This window comes from Chrysemys picta, chromosome 7, assembly GCF_011386835.1.
Source record: "Chrysemys picta bellii isolate R12L10 chromosome 7, ASM1138683v2, whole genome shotgun sequence".
In the NCBI taxonomy this organism is placed as follows: Eukaryota; Metazoa; Chordata; order Testudines; family Emydidae; genus Chrysemys; species Chrysemys picta.
In genome coordinates this window covers 96,791,388-96,809,806 of record NC_088797.1, presented here as the reverse complement: position 1 = coordinate 96,809,806, position 18,419 = coordinate 96,791,388, and the positions used below count along the sequence as shown (strand labels likewise).

Genomic DNA, 18,419 nt, shown 5'->3' with positions numbered 1-18,419 from the left:
ACAAATTAGCTTAGTGCTTTTCCCACTTGTGCCTTTTTGTGTCATGCTCCATAGATGACAATGTTCTCCCATTTTCCTTGTCCATCAGTTGCCACAGATTGATTTGTAGTGTTTCAACCTATGATTTCTTCTGGTTTCTTGGGTTATTTAGTAGTTCAGGATGTGGCTTTATGTTCTGCTGCTAGATGGGATGTTCATAGGCTTCCTTGAACATGAGTTGCTCTTTTCCCTCTATTTGGGAAAGGAGAGGGGGGGAGGACAGAGGAAAAAAGGTCTGTCCCAAGGGCCCAGATCCACAAAGGTACTTAGGCTTCTAACTTCCATTGAAATCAATGGAAGTTAGGAGCAAATACCTTTGTAGATCTGCATCAAAGTAATTTTTAAACATGTTGTTATTGGGTAGAAATGTGTGTTCACTCCCAATGTTGCCTAATTGCAAGGGCAGTGTCAGGAGAGGAAACTATCTGATGATGCCGGTGGACACCTTTATGCACAAGAACATGTTCAGCCAGATAAAAGCACTTTTGAACGCTGAAAGATGATCGTCACTGCTGAGATGATTGTTCAGTTGTATGATTCAATTAGTTTTTAATGAGATAGTGGAAATAAATGCCTGCCATATAAATTGGTGCAGAAACTGGATTAGTTGGTGCCTGATAGATGTTGCAGTGACAGTGGCAGACTGAGAGAGACCAGAAAGTGACAGCTAAACTATTATCTCAGTTAAACATTTGTGCAGACTCTCAGCTGTCATGTTGCTGCCTGGGCCGCTGCCGGTTGCCCCTCAAAAATAAGCTTTGCCTCATTTTTCATAGTTTTGCTTTATGACTGAAATGGATGTGATCACCCTAGCGGCCAGCTAAGGCTTTTGCGCCAGCCAACATCAGAGATGGCGCTGACCGCACAGTAGCAGTGCTCCAGGGTGAACGTAAGGGGGGGGGGCGCGGCATTGCCTCCTCAGGCAGCTCCCTCCCTTCTTTGGGGGGGGGAAGAGAGGGCGCCCCCTCCTATTCAATCCACGTTAACTACCGCTAGAGGAACCTCTGCCGCGCAGCCCTCGCCCCTAGCTTCGGGCGGCCCTGCCTCCTGGGGAGGGACCGGTGAGAAGCGGCAATGCGGAGGTAGGATACCCCAGGGACCGGGGTCGCGCCCCGGCTGCGGACAGGCGAGGATTAGGCACCTGAGGCGGGAGGGAGCCGGAGCCCCCTGCTTTGGAGGCTGGGCCCCGCAGCTGACCCCTCAAGCCGTGACGGGGCTGGGGCAAATACAAACCTCCCGCAGGCTGGAGCAGCCCCCAGCTCAGGGGGCGGTACCAGCGCATGCGCAGGAAGCCGGGTGTGAGCCGGCCGGCCGGCAGCAGTGCGTCGAGCTAGCGGGAGCTCCCAGCCGGCCCCATGGTGCGGCAGCTGGGTAGCGGCGGCGCTGCTGCTCCCCCCGTGGGAGGACGGGAGCCGGCGCCGCCGCGGAGCGAGGAGGAGGATGCGGCGGGCGCGGGACAGCACCGCCAGTGCCAGGCGGGCGCCATGGAGGCGGCGGGCGCCCAGGAGCCCGAAGGCGGCGGCTGTAGCTGCTGCTCAGCCTCATCCCGGCCGTGCTGCAGGCTCCCGTGGGCACGGAAGACGCCCGGTGAGGAGGGGAGCCCGGCTGGCGGGGGAGGGGAGTTGTGCTCTGCCCTGCGGTGTGGGCTCCCCGCCCCTCGGGGGGACACTGCCAGGCGGAGGAAGCGGGAACCAGGGCACATCCGACACGGTGACTGGGCGCAAGCGGTGCTCCTCGGCCGCTCCCCCGAGGGCGCCAGGCAGACGGGTGCCCGATCCTGCTGTCTGTCTCCGCCTTCGCGCGGGCTAACGGCCAGCGAGCCCTTCGCGCCCCGAGCTCACTCCCCGGCCTCGACACTCGCCCGCAGGCGCGCTGGGAAGCAGCCCAACGTCGGCTTTCCACCGTGTTGGGCAACCACAACCCCCATGACACGCGGCGGTTGAGAATGGGGACACGTAGCTACCCGCTTTTGGACATTTTGGGCTCAAGTCTCCTGTTCCCTTCATGCTCTCTGGTTTGTCCCATTCCCTCGGGTTAAAACAGTCTTAATTCATTAAAGGTACAAGTATAGAGAAGTGAAGTCAGATTGCTTGGAGCCACCATCTTAGCTATCCTTAGCACTATATAACAAAGGGCTTTAAATTAGGATCCTCTCCTAACAAGACCCTGCAGCATTCTGCACAGGTACAGAAATATCACTGTCCATTTTACATACTGGGAAACAAGGACACAAAAAGCTTAAGTGACCTCTCCTGCCCAAGGCCACCCAGCAAGTGAGTGTCCAGAAGACTGAGAAAGTCCTGGAATTTCTGGTTCCTAGCTTAGTGTTCATTTAACAAGACTGAACTTGCCTTACCCTTCTGTCAAAGTCTGCTTTTGTTTTACCAAGCACTGAGATTGGCTTCCATAGAGCTTATCTTGTGGGGAAAACCGGTGCAGAGGGCATTTGTTCTTAGATTGTAAACTTTGTGTGCCAGTTTTGAATGCTGAGTAAATTAAAATGACTTAGAGATAAAAGGACAATGAACTTTGGCCATGTGAGCAATATTTTCTGAACCATACTCTGCTTATAATGAAGAAGTATGAGGGAAAATCTACATACTTATGAGGCCTCCACTATGAGGCCTCATTGGTAATACAGATATTTTACTTCACTTTATTTTCTCTGATAGTCTGTGAGGTCATTTTTACATTTTATATTTGGTTATTTTGATTAGAGCCCCATGAAATTCTTGTTTTTTCTTTTCTTTTTTGGATTTTTGTGTGTTTCATTTTATTCATATGGGTGGGTCAGGCCCTGCTTCCTTTGGGGATGGGGGTTGGAGATCCTGCACTCACCCTGCTCTCCAGGTTCACCCAGTTTCTCAAGCTGCCCATGGGATCACAGTGCCACTCACTCAAATTCACCCCGCCCCCCCCACCCCCCATCATGATGACCAAAGGGCAGCCTGGTCAAAGCTGAGTGGTGCTACAATCCCATGCCCAGAACAGGGAGCTAGACCCAGCCCTGTGGGGCAGGAGCCATCAGTGTGGGAGAATTTTTCATTTTATTTTGCAGTTGTGAAAAACATGGGGCTCTAGCCATGATCCTGTGAAGACTTATGCAAGTGCTTAACTTTAAGAATATGAGTACTGTAGATGGGTGCTTCACTGACTAAGCTGTATTATAAGCAAGGTTCCATATCCCGAGCTTGTCTCCTGGAATTTGGGAAGTCCACAGACACAAACTTATTCCTGCAGCTTTCCTTAGGTCTGCCAGATAACTCCTCTCTCATGAGCATCCTAAGACATGAAGGTTAGGAGCTCTTCTTCTGACCTTCCCTGCCTTCTCACCTTGGAGAGCATTCTTGGTCAATGTCCTTTACCTTCTCTTGCCACCTCTCAACTGCCCATTCAGTTTTGTTTTGTAACCTAAGCATTATTTTTATTTATACATATTTTGCAAGTATAACAATTACACATATGAAACTTAGACATATTAAATGTAAATGCTCATAGTTTACAAGAAAACTGAGTGGGGCAGGGGTCAGGAGGTACCTGTCTAGAGCTTAAAACAAGGGCTGGAGATTGTCTAAGGGACTGGGGAGTGGAGCTGATTAGTGAACAGAACTAGGGAAACTAGTTCCCTAGAAGCTGCTGTAACACCTGCTCTGTTTAAATCTTTACACATCTAGTAGAGAAAGCTCAGGTGTCATTTAAAGCTTTCTTTGCCCAGTTCTCGGAGCTTTTCAAGCTGCTAGGCAATGATATTTTTGAACTGAAAGCATGTTTGTTTGAGTGGTTGAGTGTCATGGTAGTAGAGGTTAATATTTGCAGACTGCTATTGAGTTGGATAGGAATGTTGCCTTACCATACTTTCTTTTTGGTATGTACTTTGAAAGAAAATAAACTTGAACAACTTTAATTCTCATGTGGGGAGGGGAGGGTCTTATTTAATTTTATTAGTATTAGTGTATTGAGAAGCACTGTCTTATTTCGTAAGTTCTTGCTTTGGTAATCTGAGATACCACCGTTTTCAATTCTAGTGTTTTCTGATACCTTTTTATTTTTCTGACAGTCCAGTGTTAGGTCACGATGGAGGAGTGCATTTTTCAGACATGCATAGTACACTGGATAGATTACTAAAGCTAAGAGTTCCCAGAAAATTTTCTTTGAAGAAAATAGATCATAAGCTTATACCAGATGTGGGAATTCTTGCTTTAATTTGATGGGCTATTCGCTTCAGGGTTCCCATTATTTTGGTTGACTTCTACTTTTTGTAGTAATCAAATATGCTACCGTGCAGGAAATAAGAATTTGATATTCTGTTTTTGTGCTTCACTCCCTGGACCAGCATGGGTTTAGATTTCCTCTTTCAGCTGTAGGTCACTATGAGTCTCTTTACTTTAATTTAATATCTCAGACAACAATTTTGAAGCAAGTGTGTGTGTGAGACAGAGAGAGACTGACTGACTTGCACAATGGGGACAATTACAAATTTTATACTGGTCTTCAGTTGCTAAAAATCCTGGGCTAGTGCCAGAATAGCATAGAGGGATTCATAGATTCTAGGACTAGAAGGGACCTCGAGAGGTCATCGAGTCCAGTCCCCTGCCCGCATGGCAGGACCAAATACTGTCTAGACCATCCCTGATAGACATTTATCTAACCTACTCTTAAATATCTCCAGAGATGGAGATTCCACAACCTCCCTAGGCAATTTATTCCAGTGTTTAACCACCCTGATAGTTAGGAACTTTTTCCTAATGTCCAACCTAGACCCCCCTTGCTGCAGTTTAAGCCCATTGTTTCTGGTTCTATCCTTAGAGGCTAAGGTGAACAAGTTTTCTCCCTCCTCCTTATGACACCCTTTTAGATACCTGAAAACTGCGATCATGTCCCCTCTGTCTTTTCTTTTCCAAACTAAACAAACCCAATTCTTTCAGCGTTCCTTCATAGGTCATGTTCTCAAGACCTTTAATCATTCTTGTTGCTCTTCTCTGGACCCTTTCCAGTTTCTCCACATCTTTCTTGAAATGCGGTGCCCAGAACTGGACACAGTACTCCAGCTGAGGCCTAACCAGAACAGAGTAGAGCGGAAGAATGACTTCTCGTGTCTTGCTCACAACACACCTCTTAATACATCCCAGAATCATGTTTGCTTTTTTGCAACAGCATCACACTGTTGACTCATATTTAGCTTGTGGTCCACTATAACCCCTAGATCCCTTTCTGCCGTACTCCTTCCTAGACAGTCTCTTCCCATTCTGTAGGTGTGAAACTGATTTTTTCTTCCTAAGTGGAGCACTTTGCATTTGTCTTTGTTAAACTTCATCCTGTTTAACTCAGACCATTTCTCCAATTTGTCTAGATCATTTTGAATTACGACCCTGTCCTCCAAAGCAGTTGCAATCCCTCCCAGTTTGGTATCATCCGCAAACTTAATAAGCGTACTTTCTATGCCAATATCTAAGTCGTTGATGAAGCTATTGAACAGAGCCGGTCCCAAAACAGATCCCTGCGGAACCCCGCTCGTTATGCCTTTCCAGCAGGATTGGGAACCATTAATAACAACTCTCTGAGTACAGTTATCCAGCCAGTTATGCACCCACCTTATAGTAGCCCCATCTAAATTGTATTTGCCTAGTTTATCGATAAGAATATCATGCGAGACCGTATCAAATGCCTTACTAAAGTCTAGGTATACCACATCCACAGCTTCTCCCTTATCCACAAGACTCGTTATCCTATCGAAGAAAGCTATCAGATTGGTTTGACATGATTTGTTCTTTACAAATCCATGCTGGCTGTTCCCTATCACCTTACCACTTTCCAATGTTTGCAGATGATTTCCTTAATTACTTGCTCCATTATCTTCCCTGGCACAGAAGTTAAACTAACTGGTCTGTAGTTTCCTGGGTTGTTTTTATTTCCCTTTTTATAGATAAGCACTATATTTGCTCTTTTCCAGTCTTCTGGAATCTCTCCCATCTCCCATGATTTTCCAGAGATAATAGCTAGAGGCTCAGATACCTCCTCCATTAGCTCCTTGAGTATTCTAGGATGCATTTCATCAGGCCCTGGTGACTTGCAGGCATCTAACTTTTCTAAGTGATTTTTAACTTGTTCTTTTTTTATTTTATCTGCTAAACCTACCCCCTTCCCATTAGCATTCACTATGTTAGGCATTCCTTCAGACTTCTCGGTGAAGACCGAAACGAAGTCATTAAGCATCTCTGCCATTTCCAAGTTTCTTGTTACTGTTTCTCCTCTTCACTAAGCAGTGGGCCTACCCTGTCTTTGGTCTTCCTCTTGCTTCTAATGTATTGATAAAAAGTTGTCTTGTTTCCCTTTATTCCTGTAGCTAGTTTGAGCTCATTTTGTGCCTTTGCCTTTCTAATCTTGCCCCTGCATTCCTGTGTTGTTTGCCTATATTCATCCTTTGTAATCTGTCCTAGTTTCCATTTTTTATATGACTCCTTTTTATTTTTTAGATCATGCAAGATCTCGTGGTTAAGCCAAGGTGGTCTTTTGCCACATTTTCTATCTTTCCTAACCAGCGGAATAGCTTGCTTTGGGGCCCTTAATAGTGTCCCTTTGAAAAACTGCCAACTCTCCTCAGTTGTTTTTCCCCTCAGTCTTGATTCCCATGGGACCTTACCTATCAGCTCTCTGAGCTTACCAAAATCTGCCTTCCTGAAATCCATTGTCTCTGTTTTGCTGTTCTCCCTCTACCCTTCCTTAGAATTGCAAACTCTATGATTTCATGATCACTTTCACCCAGGCTGCCTTCTACTTTCAAATTCTCAACGAGTTCCTCCCTATTTGTTAAAATCAAGTCTAGAACAGCTTCCCCCCTAGTAGCTTTTTCAACCTTCTGAAATAAAAAGTTGTCTCCAATGCAGTCCAAGAATTTGTTGGATAGTCTGTGCCCAGCTGTGTTATTTTCCCAGCATATATCCGGATAGTTGAAGTCCCCCATTGCCACCAAATCTTGGGCTTTGGATGATTTTGTTAGTTGCTTAAAAAAAGCCTCATCCACCTCTTCCACCTGGTTAGGTGGCCTGTAGTAGACTCCTAGCATGACATCTCCCTTGTTTTTTACCCCTTTTAGCCTAACCCAGAGACTCTCAACACTTCCGTCTCCTGTGTCCATCTCTACCTCAGTCCAAGTGTGTACATTTTTAATATATAAGGCAACACCTCCTCCCTTTTTCCCCTGTCTATCCTTCCTGAGCAAGCTGTACCCATCCACACCAACATTCCAATCGTGTATTATCCCACCAAGTTTCAATGATGCCAACAATGTCATAGTTGTATTTATTTATTAGCACTTCCAGTTCTTCCTGCTTATTCCCCATACTTCTCGCATTTGTATATAGGCATCTAAGATACTGGTTTGATCTTTCCTCCCAGATTTGTCCTGACCCTCCTTTCTCTCTGCCAATATAGCCCACACTCCCTCTTGTTTCCGACCCATCTCCCCGGTCTCCATGTTCCCCACTTACCTGTGGGCTTTGCTCACCTGTCCCCGTCGAACTTAGTTTACAGCCCTCCTCACTAGGTTAGCCAGTCCTGTGTCCAAATGAGCTACTAAAGCTAAAACAAATGTTGCAATCAACTGGAAATGTCATTCATTTCCCACTCTAGTGTGGCTTGAGATTTTGAACCTTAAAGTGACATCATTTTGGTAATCATTTGACTTCCCTGTTCCCTCTATCCCACTTCAATTCCAACCTGATTTTAATGTCTGCTATCTGAAGAACTGTTAAAGCTGGACCCAATGTCAGAAAACATTAGGCCAGCCTGGAATCCCATCTTTTAGCTCAGAGGTGGGCAAACTACTGCCCGCGGGCCACATCCAGACCCGTGGGACCGTCCTGCCCGGCCCCTCAGCTCCCGGCCAGGGAGGCTAGCCCCCAGCCCCTCCCCTGCTGTTCCCCCTCCCCCGCAGTCATGCTGCCGCACGGGGAGCACTCTGGCCAGCCGCTCTTGCCGGGCTGTGCGGCTTGCGCCCACCCACCTCCCAGGCTTTCCAGTAAGCCAGTCCTGCTGCTCTGAGCGGCATGGTAAGGGGGTGGGGAGCAGTGGGGTTGGATAAGGGGTAGGAGGTCCTGGGGGGCAGTCAGGGGACAGGGAGTAGGGGGTGGGGTCCCGGGGGGGAGCTAGGGGTGGGTGGTCCCGGGGAGCAGTCAGGGAGCAGGGGGCGGTTGGATGGGGTGGAGGTTCTGTGGGCAGGGGGCGGGCAGGGGATGGGGAACGGGGGAGGTTGGATAGGCATGGGAGTCCCAGGGGGCCTGTCAGGGGGCGGGGTGTGTGGATGGGGTCAGGACAGTCAGGGGACAGAGTGGGGGGGGAGGGGTTGGATAGGGGACGGGGTCCCGGGAGGGGGTGGTCAGGGGACAAGGAGCAGGGAGGGGGTTGGATGGGTCAGGGGTTCTGAGGGGGCAGTCAGAGGGTGGGAAGTGGTAGGGGGCAGGGGCCAGGCTGTCTGGGGAGGCACAGCCTTCCCTACCCAGCCCTCCATACTGTTTCACAACCTCGATGTGGCCCTTGGGCCAAAAAGTTTGCCCACCCTGTTTTAGATAGTATAGAGCAGTTTCTTAACCTTTGCGTCATGATCCCAAGGAGGGTTGAAATGGGTTGTGAACAAACTTTCTTAATTAAATATTACAAATTCCTATTTTGATTCTTTGTTGCTTGTTAGCCAACCTTCTGCTGTGTCCTGCCACATTGTTCCTTCTGCTCCATGAGATCTGTAAGCCTCCTTGCCTCCCCCAATGTCTAAGAGGAGACATCTTTAATCACAACTAACTACTTTAGAGAGTGGCTGTTCCATTTATTATCTTAACACCATAACATATTATGCTTTTTGATATCTACAATCATTTTTTCCCTTCTAATGACATTAGAACTCCTTGCTGATATTGTACCCTTGTGAGTCTAACCTTCCTTCAATTAACAGCTCAGTGAGTAGAGTGTTCATCTTATTTTGCAAAGAGATCCTGCTTTCTCTGGAGGCATGTTGCAGGTCACCAGCAGTTCATCTCCACCCCTTTTCCCATTTTGTGAATCACGGGGGGACATGGAAGGAGACAGGAAAAGAGAGAGAAATTTCACTGAAGCGTGCCTGAAGTAGCAGGGAGCCTCAAGACCAGCAAAGAAGCAGAGTTAGGGACCTTCTTAAGGGAGGAAACTGGAAGAGGGAATCAAATGAGTTCAAACTGGGATGAAACTCCTCTGTCTATAGAACTGGCAAAGATGCAAGGACTGTTTAACAAGACCATGACAATTGAACACTTGACCTGTTTTAAAATTACTTTAATTAAAAATCTTTCCATTTTGGTATCTGTTACACGAAAATATTGGTAAACCCCCAAAACTCCAGAAATCCATAGAATAGATTTAAGGGGGTTGTGTTATGATGAAATGTGCATTGCTTTATACTTGTTAAGGATAATGAATGTTTGTTTATGTAGACAATGTAAGTTTCATGTTATACTTAGTCATTTCCTAGATTTTAAGTGCTTAGGTTTTTTAGATGATGTGATAGGTAACTGTTGTCAGTTAGCAACCTTAACTGGCTTTTTAAACAAAGGATTTTATCTTTGGAATTTTAATGAAGTAAGGTGGCATATATGCCTTAAGGTTCAATGTTTCATGACTTGGCAGGAACCAGTACACGTTCACAGCCAGTTATATTTTGTAAGCCTCGAACCTGGAGTAGTTGTCAGAAAGAAACTGATCCATGTAATCCAGTGGTCCCCAAACTTTTCACATCATGCCCTCCCCCTCAGACAAGGGTTAAGGGGGCCGGGAGCAGGCCCACGGCTGGGGGCCAAGGTGGGGGGCCTGGCTGGGCTGGGGCCGGGAGTGGAGCCAGGGGTGGGGCTGGGAGCGGAGTTGCGGTTAGGGGCTAGTAGTGCAGCTGGGGGCAGAGCAGGGCTGGGTGGTACTCCCCCCTTTTTTCCCCCCATGGGGGCTGGCCTGGGCCTTGCTATGCCCCCTAGAAGGGTGTGCCCCACAGTTTGGGGACACTGATGCAGTGAATTTCTCAAATTACAATCAAATATTTTGATATTAGCCAAAAGTGTAAACCACCTGAGCTGACAATAAAATATGATTTGTAAGGAGTGTAATGCCATTATGTATTGAATTTCACCTCCTATACATCATATCTAAGAAAATATTAATAAGGGACTATGTGGTGGACACAAATGACTTGGAATATACTTACAATGAATAAAAGTGGTAGTTTTCTCTGTTTCTTTTGTCTTCCCACCACTTGCTGCTTCCCTCATATAACTACATCATTTGGACAATCATATGGTATTTTCAAATACAACTGAAAAACCCACCATTAGCTAAATTACTATTAGTTACTAACTGGAATTTATTATCTGTTGCAGGAACAAAGAAGAAATTCACCTGCCCAGGACTTGGCCTGTTTTATACCATATTGTCTGCCTTCCTTTTCTCAGTGGCTTCTTTATTTCTTAAAAAAATTGAAGATGTACATTCAGTGGAAATCAGTGCATTTCGATGTGTTTTCCAAATGACATTTGTTCTTCCTGGTTTAATATACTACAAGTAGGTATTGTGTCTAAATACAAAATCTTGTGAGGTACCTAATGTTCTGTAGGTAATATTATATCCACAGCTATCATTAACGAAATTGGAGAGTAAATCTGACTGCAAGTATTATTTTAATTCAGGCTTTAATTGAAGAAGTGAAATGTCTCAAGGAACATTTGTAACTTCTCACTAAATAAATGGCATTGTCATTAAGAAAACATTGAGATTCAGAAAACATCTCTGAGGTTTTTAAGGTTAGGCTTGACAAAGTCCTGGCTGGGGTGATTTAGTTGGGGATTGGTCTTGCTTTGAGCAAGGGGTTGGACTAGATGACCTCCTCAGGTCCCTTCCAACCCTGATATTCTATGATTCTATGAAATATTTTGAGCCTCTGAGCAGTAGGAGAAGGGATTATTCCAAAAATACTTCACTGAAACTCTGAGATATCCTTAAAAATAGAAAGTCATTAGTAGGATTTCTCTTTATATTATTTTCTATGGGGTCATTTTGCAAGCAGTACTACAATGCCTAGCACAATGGGATCTTGATTCTGATGGAAGCCTCTGGGTGTTACAGTAATCCAAAAAAATCTCTGTAGAGAGCCAAATTAAGGTATTCTGACAGTTTCATGATGAAAAGTCCCTCATTTGAGGGTATGAATGTAGTGAAATGTAATTAAATGTTTGATTATGAATCATCAGACAGTGAGATCAATGTGATTATATCTTTGTTTTTTTCATTTTCAGAACAGGTTTTTTGGGACCAAAAGGTAAACGAGTTTTTCTTTTCTTTCGAGGATTCCTTGGCTCTGGTGCAATGATTCTTCTCTACTATGCTTTCCAAGTAATGCCTCTAGCTGATGCCACTGTTATAACTTTCAGCAGTCCAGTTTTTACATCATTGTTAGCCTGGATATTTCTCAAGGAGAAATACAGCCTTTGGGATCTTCTTTTCACTCTCTTTACAATCACTGGAGTGGTGCTTATTGCAAGACCTCCTTTTCTATTTGGATCCAGTATTACAGGGATTGAAGGAAGCTATACAAATCATCTTAAAGGAACAATAGCTGCTGTTATAAGTGCAGTATCAACAGCTTCAACTTTTGTTATATTAAGAAAGATGGGAAAATCTGTGAATTATTTTTTGTCTATTTGGTATTATGCAGTAATTGGATTAATTGAATGCATTGTAGCACTGTTTGTAATAGATGAATGGACTTTACCATATTGTGGTACAGATAGATTTCTCCTAATATTAATTGGACTGTTAGGTTTGGGGGGTCAGATATTTCTCACAAAAGCATTACAGATAGAGAAGGCTGGTCCTGTTGCCATAATGAAAACAATGGATGTGGTGTTCGCTTTTATCTTGCAGATTCTTTTTCTCAATCATCTGCCAACTTGGTGGACGGTGGGTGGTGCCCTTTGTGTAGTAGCCAGTAGCTCTGGAACTGCCATTCGTAAGTGGCAACAAAATTCAAAAAAGACTAAAGAAAATGAAATCTAGCAAATCAGACGCTGTTTTGTTACAGAAATAAAGATAAGCATCATACTCTTGAAAAAATATATTTTATAGTAAGATATATTTTATTTAAAATATTTCATTTATTTAACTCTATTACCAAATTCTCCCCAAGAAAAGTAGTCAGCTGACTTTCAAGCAGCATAGCAGATGTTTTAACTAGCTGGTTCTGCATATGCTACTCAGTGTCCTACTGAGCAAGGCATTGGTGTATTTTCACAGATCTTGCTGTCTCTCAGTTTCCTGATTGCTATCTTATACAGGCGGTAACTGTCTACAGAAGCTTATATTTTTCTTTCCCACAAACTAGTGGTGTTCTGTAAAAATTTTGGGCCTTATTCTCCATTTCTTACATCTTGTATGGTCACTCATCTTTAAAGTGGGAGTAAAAGTCTATCATTCTAATGTTGTAGTTTGCATTCACATACTACAAGTATAACTGAATAGAATAGGAGCAAGGCAGTGGAGTCTAATTATTTTTTCTTAACTCTACACAAGTTTTTTATTTTTAATCTTACAAGTGTTTAGTGACAGTTTCATGAATACACTTGCTCCAAGAAGTTAGGGCCCCATTCAGCAAAAAGAAACAACAACAAAATAATCCAGCTTCTGTACAACGGACGTGCGAGGCTAACTTTTAATTTAAAGTGACTTTCCCAATAGACCAAGTCACATTGATTTACTACTACTTTAGTTGCTACAATTTCAGTGATGAAAGAAAATGGTTGTTAGTATAGCCCAGTCAAGGCTCCTTCCCCACTCTGAACTTTAGGGTACAGATGTGGGGGCCTGCATGAAAACTTCTAAGCTTAACTACCAGCTTAGATCTGGTCCACTGCCACCATTCCCAATGTGCTAATTCCCTTCCCTGGGTAGCCTTGAGAGACTCTTCACCAATTCCCTGGTAAATACAGATCCAAACCCCTTGGATCTTAAAACAAGGAGAAATTAACCATCCCCCCTCCTCTCTCCCACCAACTCCTGGTGGATCAAGATCCAACCCCCTTGGATCTAAAAAACAGGGGAAAATCAATCAGGTTCTTAAAAAGAAGGCTTTTAATTAAAGAAAAAGGTAAAAATCATCTCTGTAAAATCAGGATGGAAAATAACTTTACAGGGTAATCAAACTTAAAGAGCCCAGAGGACCCCCCTCTAGCCTTAGGTTCAAAGTTACAGCAAACAGAGGTAAACACCCTAGTAAAAGGTACATTTACAAGTTGAGAAAACAAAGATAAAAACTACCACGCCTTGCCTGGTTGTACTTACAAGTTTGAAATATGAGAGACTTGTTCAGAAAGATTTGGAGAGCCTGGATTGATGTCTGGTCCCTCTTAGTCCCAAGAGTGAACTCTCCCAAAACAAAGAGCACAAACAAAAGCCTTCCCCCCACCAAGATTTGAAAGTATCTTGTCCCCTTATTGGTCCTTTGGGTCAGGTGTCCGCCAGGTTACCTGAGCTTCTTAACCCTTTACACATAAAAGGATTTTGGAGTCTCTGGCCAGGAGGGATTTTATTATATTATTGTACACAAGAGGGCTGTTACCCTTCCCTTTATAGTTATGACAAGCCCTTTGTTAATTGACCATTTCTTATGCTACAAAATGTTATGCTGTAGTTGCACTATCCTTAATTCTATGCAAAAAATATTTTATTTATATTTTTAGGTATTTAATTTAGATTTCTCAAAATGCTGTTCAATTTTTTTAATACTTTGTATACAAAGTATTTTTGTGAAAAAAAAGTTGCACTTTTCTTGGCTGCAGTTATGTTGTTTAATGTTTTATTGTAAAACCTCCCATTTCTTGTTTCAGTAGCCAATGAAAGGTATTTAGAGATTCCACAAACAGCTCTGGTTAGCCAGCGTCATAGTGGAGAATATACAAAATGTACCCTGCACTCCTCACATCTTTAATGTTTGAAGACTTTTTGATAGCAATGACTATGGTAATATTAAAATATAGAGTTCAGTTTCCCAGTTGTATGGGCAGGAAGAGAAGATCACTATAATACATAGTGGTTTCCCAAATGGATTGTGATCTACTGGTGGGTCTCGGTCCAATAGACTTTTAAGATGGATTTAATTTTTACTTTGTTGAGACCCTTTACACTGTGCCCTGTGGAGTTTTTCAGTCATTTACATTGTTTCCTCTTTTCTGAAAGAGGAAAATCTTTTATACTCAGAACCCAAGAATACATCCTGTGTGTGGAAACTGACATAAAATAATGGATATAGTCTTATCTTGATGCACAGATATTTATACATGTACCATCACTTTCGTGAGAGAAATTGTTAAACAACTGTTGCATTCCACTCTGCGGTGGTTTGGATGAAGTGATTCCTGCATGTATAACACTAGTAAAGTGCTTTAGGATGCTTCTAGAAGAAATAAGCCATATTTGTGTAAGATTGCCTCAGAATATATCCTGTGGACTTGAGGCTGCTTTTGTTGACGTCAAGATCAAAACTCTAGGGAAAGGAATTAAGGAAACTTTTTAAAAAAGATGAAAATATAACTGATCCAGTTTCAACAATACAGAATCATAAGTATTATGGGGGATTGTCTCTTGTAGAAATTATGTTGAAAATGTTTGAATCACATATTGCCCCTGAATTATTATAAATTGTTGCATATGCTTTAGTAGCCTGCATTACTGAAGAGAGGTTTTGTTGTCTTATTGTATATGAAGATTTACTTAAATATAGAAAATATGCAGATCTGAAGACAGTTTATTGGTTTAGTAACTTTGGAACAAATCTTTTTCTCAAGTTTCCTTGTTCAAACCTTCACCTTAAGTGTAATTTACTGTCTATGGTAAATGAGATATAGCTAGTCAGTTTTAAAACTGAAATTTTCATTAATCCTTTGTTAGCATCTGTTAGCAAACTGGCAAAGTAATTTTTCTTTGTCCAAAGCTATGTAATTTCTTTGGGGTTCTCCATGACCATTCACACTCATTATTCCCCAACTTTCTCACAATATTGCGTGTATAGAAAGAAGGAAAACAATAAACCTGGTTTTGCTGTCTGTTTGAACTACACATTTTTTGTTGTCTCAGATGTTTTAGGGCATGATGGTGCAAGGTGTTGAGTATCTGGGTACCTGCATCTCCCAATGAAATCAGTGGGAGTCTCAGGCATTCACTATCTTGCAAGATAGGGCTTATATTGTGTTACTTTCTTTAAGAATCAAGCTAAGCAAATTTCTTTTATAACACTTTTTGCTCTTTAAAAAGGGCAATGCCTTCATTTGGATTTTAAAAATCTCTTAGATGGTGGTTGCTAAAACAACATGGAGAGGAAGACCTTGATTATAGTGATATTTAGTAGTGCTGATATATTTATTTGTCCTGTTTATAAAGCATGATTTTAGGCATCTACAACTTGCCTTTCCAGATTCATTTTTAATAGTGTAAATAATTTTAAGTATTGTATGGTTTTTGAAGCACCTCAAAATAGATTTTTTTAAACCCATTTCAGATGCTTTTTTTCTTTCTCAAACTATAGCTAAAAAGTTAAATTTTATGGACCGTTTTGAAGAAAATAGTTATGAAATGGCTAAAATAACTGCCTTAAAATGCAGTAGCTGCTGAAAATGCTTCTCTTTTAATAAGTTATACTGGGAATTCAAATATCTGTTTTTTTTCAGGCACTTACACTGCAGACTTTAAAACTATATCAGGTTGAAACTTAGTTGTCAGGTAATTTTTCGGGCCCAAGTCGTCGTCTCCTTCCCCCCCCCCCCCCCAAAAAAGAGTATTAATCTGGAAAGACATTTTTGAATTATAGAGCAACAAATTTCTCAGGATTTCAGGTGCTATTTTGCCAACCTCTAAATTAGAAACATGGCATTAATGTTTAACATCTTTTAGTGTCCTTTAAAATGTTTTTATTAAATTGGACAAATGTACTGTATTTCTTAGGAATTTTTTCTTAAGGAATATTATGCAATATTACTGCATCAAATTTTTATCATATAAAGGTCTATTGAAATCAATGGGACACTTGTAACCACTGATTTCAGTAGCTCCTAAATAGAAAAAATTATAAACAACTAAAATGTTGTCCTGCACAAAAATGCAGGGTCAAAAGACTAAATTTTTACTGGTGCATTGACCGGAGCATGTGCTATTTTACTAGGCAAAAAGCCAATGAAATCAGCTGCCATGACTTCTGTGGGACTTTACAACCTTAGAGCCTTATTTGCCTGAATTATACTCAAGGCTTGTGGCCCAAAAATCTTCATATGGTGACTGTACAGCAGGCCAACATATCCAGGGTTTATTTGGTTGTGAAAAGCCCTAAAGAAAATCCAACTTCTGCACCAGAGTTTTAAGAACATGCATGAGGGAGAAACGGGATATACATGTAACTGAAGTCCCCGCATACTAAACTACCTGTCCACTGTCTCGTTCTCTTTCCTCCTAGTATCCTGGTGCTGGACAGGCTTTGGGAGTTACTGCACCAATAGTGTTTGAGTAACCCCTTGTGTAGCACCACTGTTGAGTGATGAGTCCAAGCCAATTATGAGCTTTTTGCTGTCAAATCTTAAGTTGGAATCATGTTTTCCCACTTCCAAATGCTCAAATGTTGTTCTGCAATAGATAGAAGCTTCTTCCTCTAATTGCATGTCGTGATGAGATGGGCTTACCACTCTTGATCACCATTTGGTGGGAAGAAATCTCTTGTTGAGCTTTGTTCAGGAGCTGTCTGTTAATTTCTAGCTAGTCAGTCTCTTCAAAATTTCTCCCTTTGCTGACTGGCATTTAGTCAGCCAGGAGAAGCTGTTTCCCAGTTCCAAGTTAGGGACTCCACTAAACGTGCAAGATACATCTCCAGCATCGGTCCCATAAGCACAATTGGATGCAATCATGGACTCTGGAAGGTGGCAGGGTTGGCAATGCTGGCAGCAAGAATGCAACATTGATTTTTGCCATTACATAGCTGCTATCAAGAGAGTTCAGTCTCTTGACTGTCAGCATGTCCAAAGAGGAGTGTGGTGCCTCTGTGGGCTTGCAGCTGGGGAAGGGATTTTGGGGCTCAATGTACCTCAGCACATCAGTATACAGGCCATACTGTATTGTCACTCGTACAGTATATTGGAGTGGGTAATTTTATATACTACATGAGGTACAGTTTCACAAAAAATGGGGTAAAAATCAGATACCCCTAGCACTAATTGAAGAGTCTCTGTATCTATTATGTAGTTAAATGTCTGTGAAATCGTATGTTTTGTAGAAGTTACTGTTTCTGGTGTCTACTGATATATTTTTAAAAGATGATTTTAATTCCTGTATCTTGAAATGTTAAGAATATTTTCATAAGAGGTTTATATTTCATAATTGCTAATAAAATGAATATGAAGAATAAACAAGTTTGGTTTTCATTTGGTTAATAGAACAACTCTAAACATAACCTTTAACAAAGAACAGCTGATCAACCAGAGTCTATGGACCTAATTTTTAAAGGTGTTGAGCACCTACATCTCCAGTTAAAATCAATGGAAACTGTGGGTGCTCAGTATTTGTGAAAATCAAATCTATTTTTTCTGCTTCTGGTTTTCTTTTTAAACTTTGGGAATCAGGGTCTGATTACACTGAGTCCCTTGTAGTCATAGTCCATGCTTCACCTATTCTCAGAATGTAGTGGACAAATATTGGCTAAGCTTCCCTAATTAATTGTGCCAATATATTCAACAACTTGCATGCAACAACCTGACTCTGTTTCTGTGTGCTAACTGTACATCTATACACAGATACCCATTGCTGAAGTCTGTAGCAGAACTGCTGCAGACTATTTTTTATACTGTGGAACCCACTCCCTGAGCAGTGTATACAAATATTACACACAAACTATGTTAAAAGAACATTAAGATTTTAAAGTCAAATACTCAAAAGTTAGGAAATGCCAGAATTAAGGTTTCCTGTGAAACCTTTGATCTTGGCATTTCTTAACTTTTGAGTGTTTAATCAGGTCATCTTGTGGTATGTATTATAATACAGTCTGTAATTACATGACCACAACTATTTTTCCCCTCACAGGATCCTACCCTCATCTAGTGTGCAGGACCAATGGTACTGAATTAATGGATAGCTAGTCAATGTGTGACTTTAGGCCTTATCTGTTGCACAATATTCAAATCCTGCTCTGAAGGCAGAATTTTTAATTTCTGCATGGGTTTTTCTATGGTGCTATTCACTGTAGTATCCAAGTACTTCACAAACATGAAGGAATTATCTTCACAATATGAGTTAAGGGGATACTATTGTCCTCATTTACAGATGAGAAGCTGAGGCACAGAGATTTA

The 18,419-nt window shown here is 42.3% G+C and overlaps 1 protein-coding gene across 1 annotated transcript; it reads left to right on the top strand.

The window, feature by feature from the left end:
• Positions 1 to 1,178: 1,178 nt before the first annotated feature.
• On the top strand, positions 1,179 to 17,483 carry SLC35G1 (solute carrier family 35 member G1). The gene is made up of 3 exons (XM_005292559.5): positions 1,179 to 1,626; positions 10,428 to 10,608; positions 11,340 to 17,483. Exons 1-3 carry the CDS (start codon positions 1,395 to 1,397, stop codon positions 12,097 to 12,099), a joined length of 1,173 nt encoding a protein of 390 aa, XP_005292616.4. The 5' UTR covers positions 1,179 to 1,394; the 3' UTR covers positions 12,100 to 17,483.
• Positions 17,484 to 18,419: the final 936 nt, after the last annotated feature.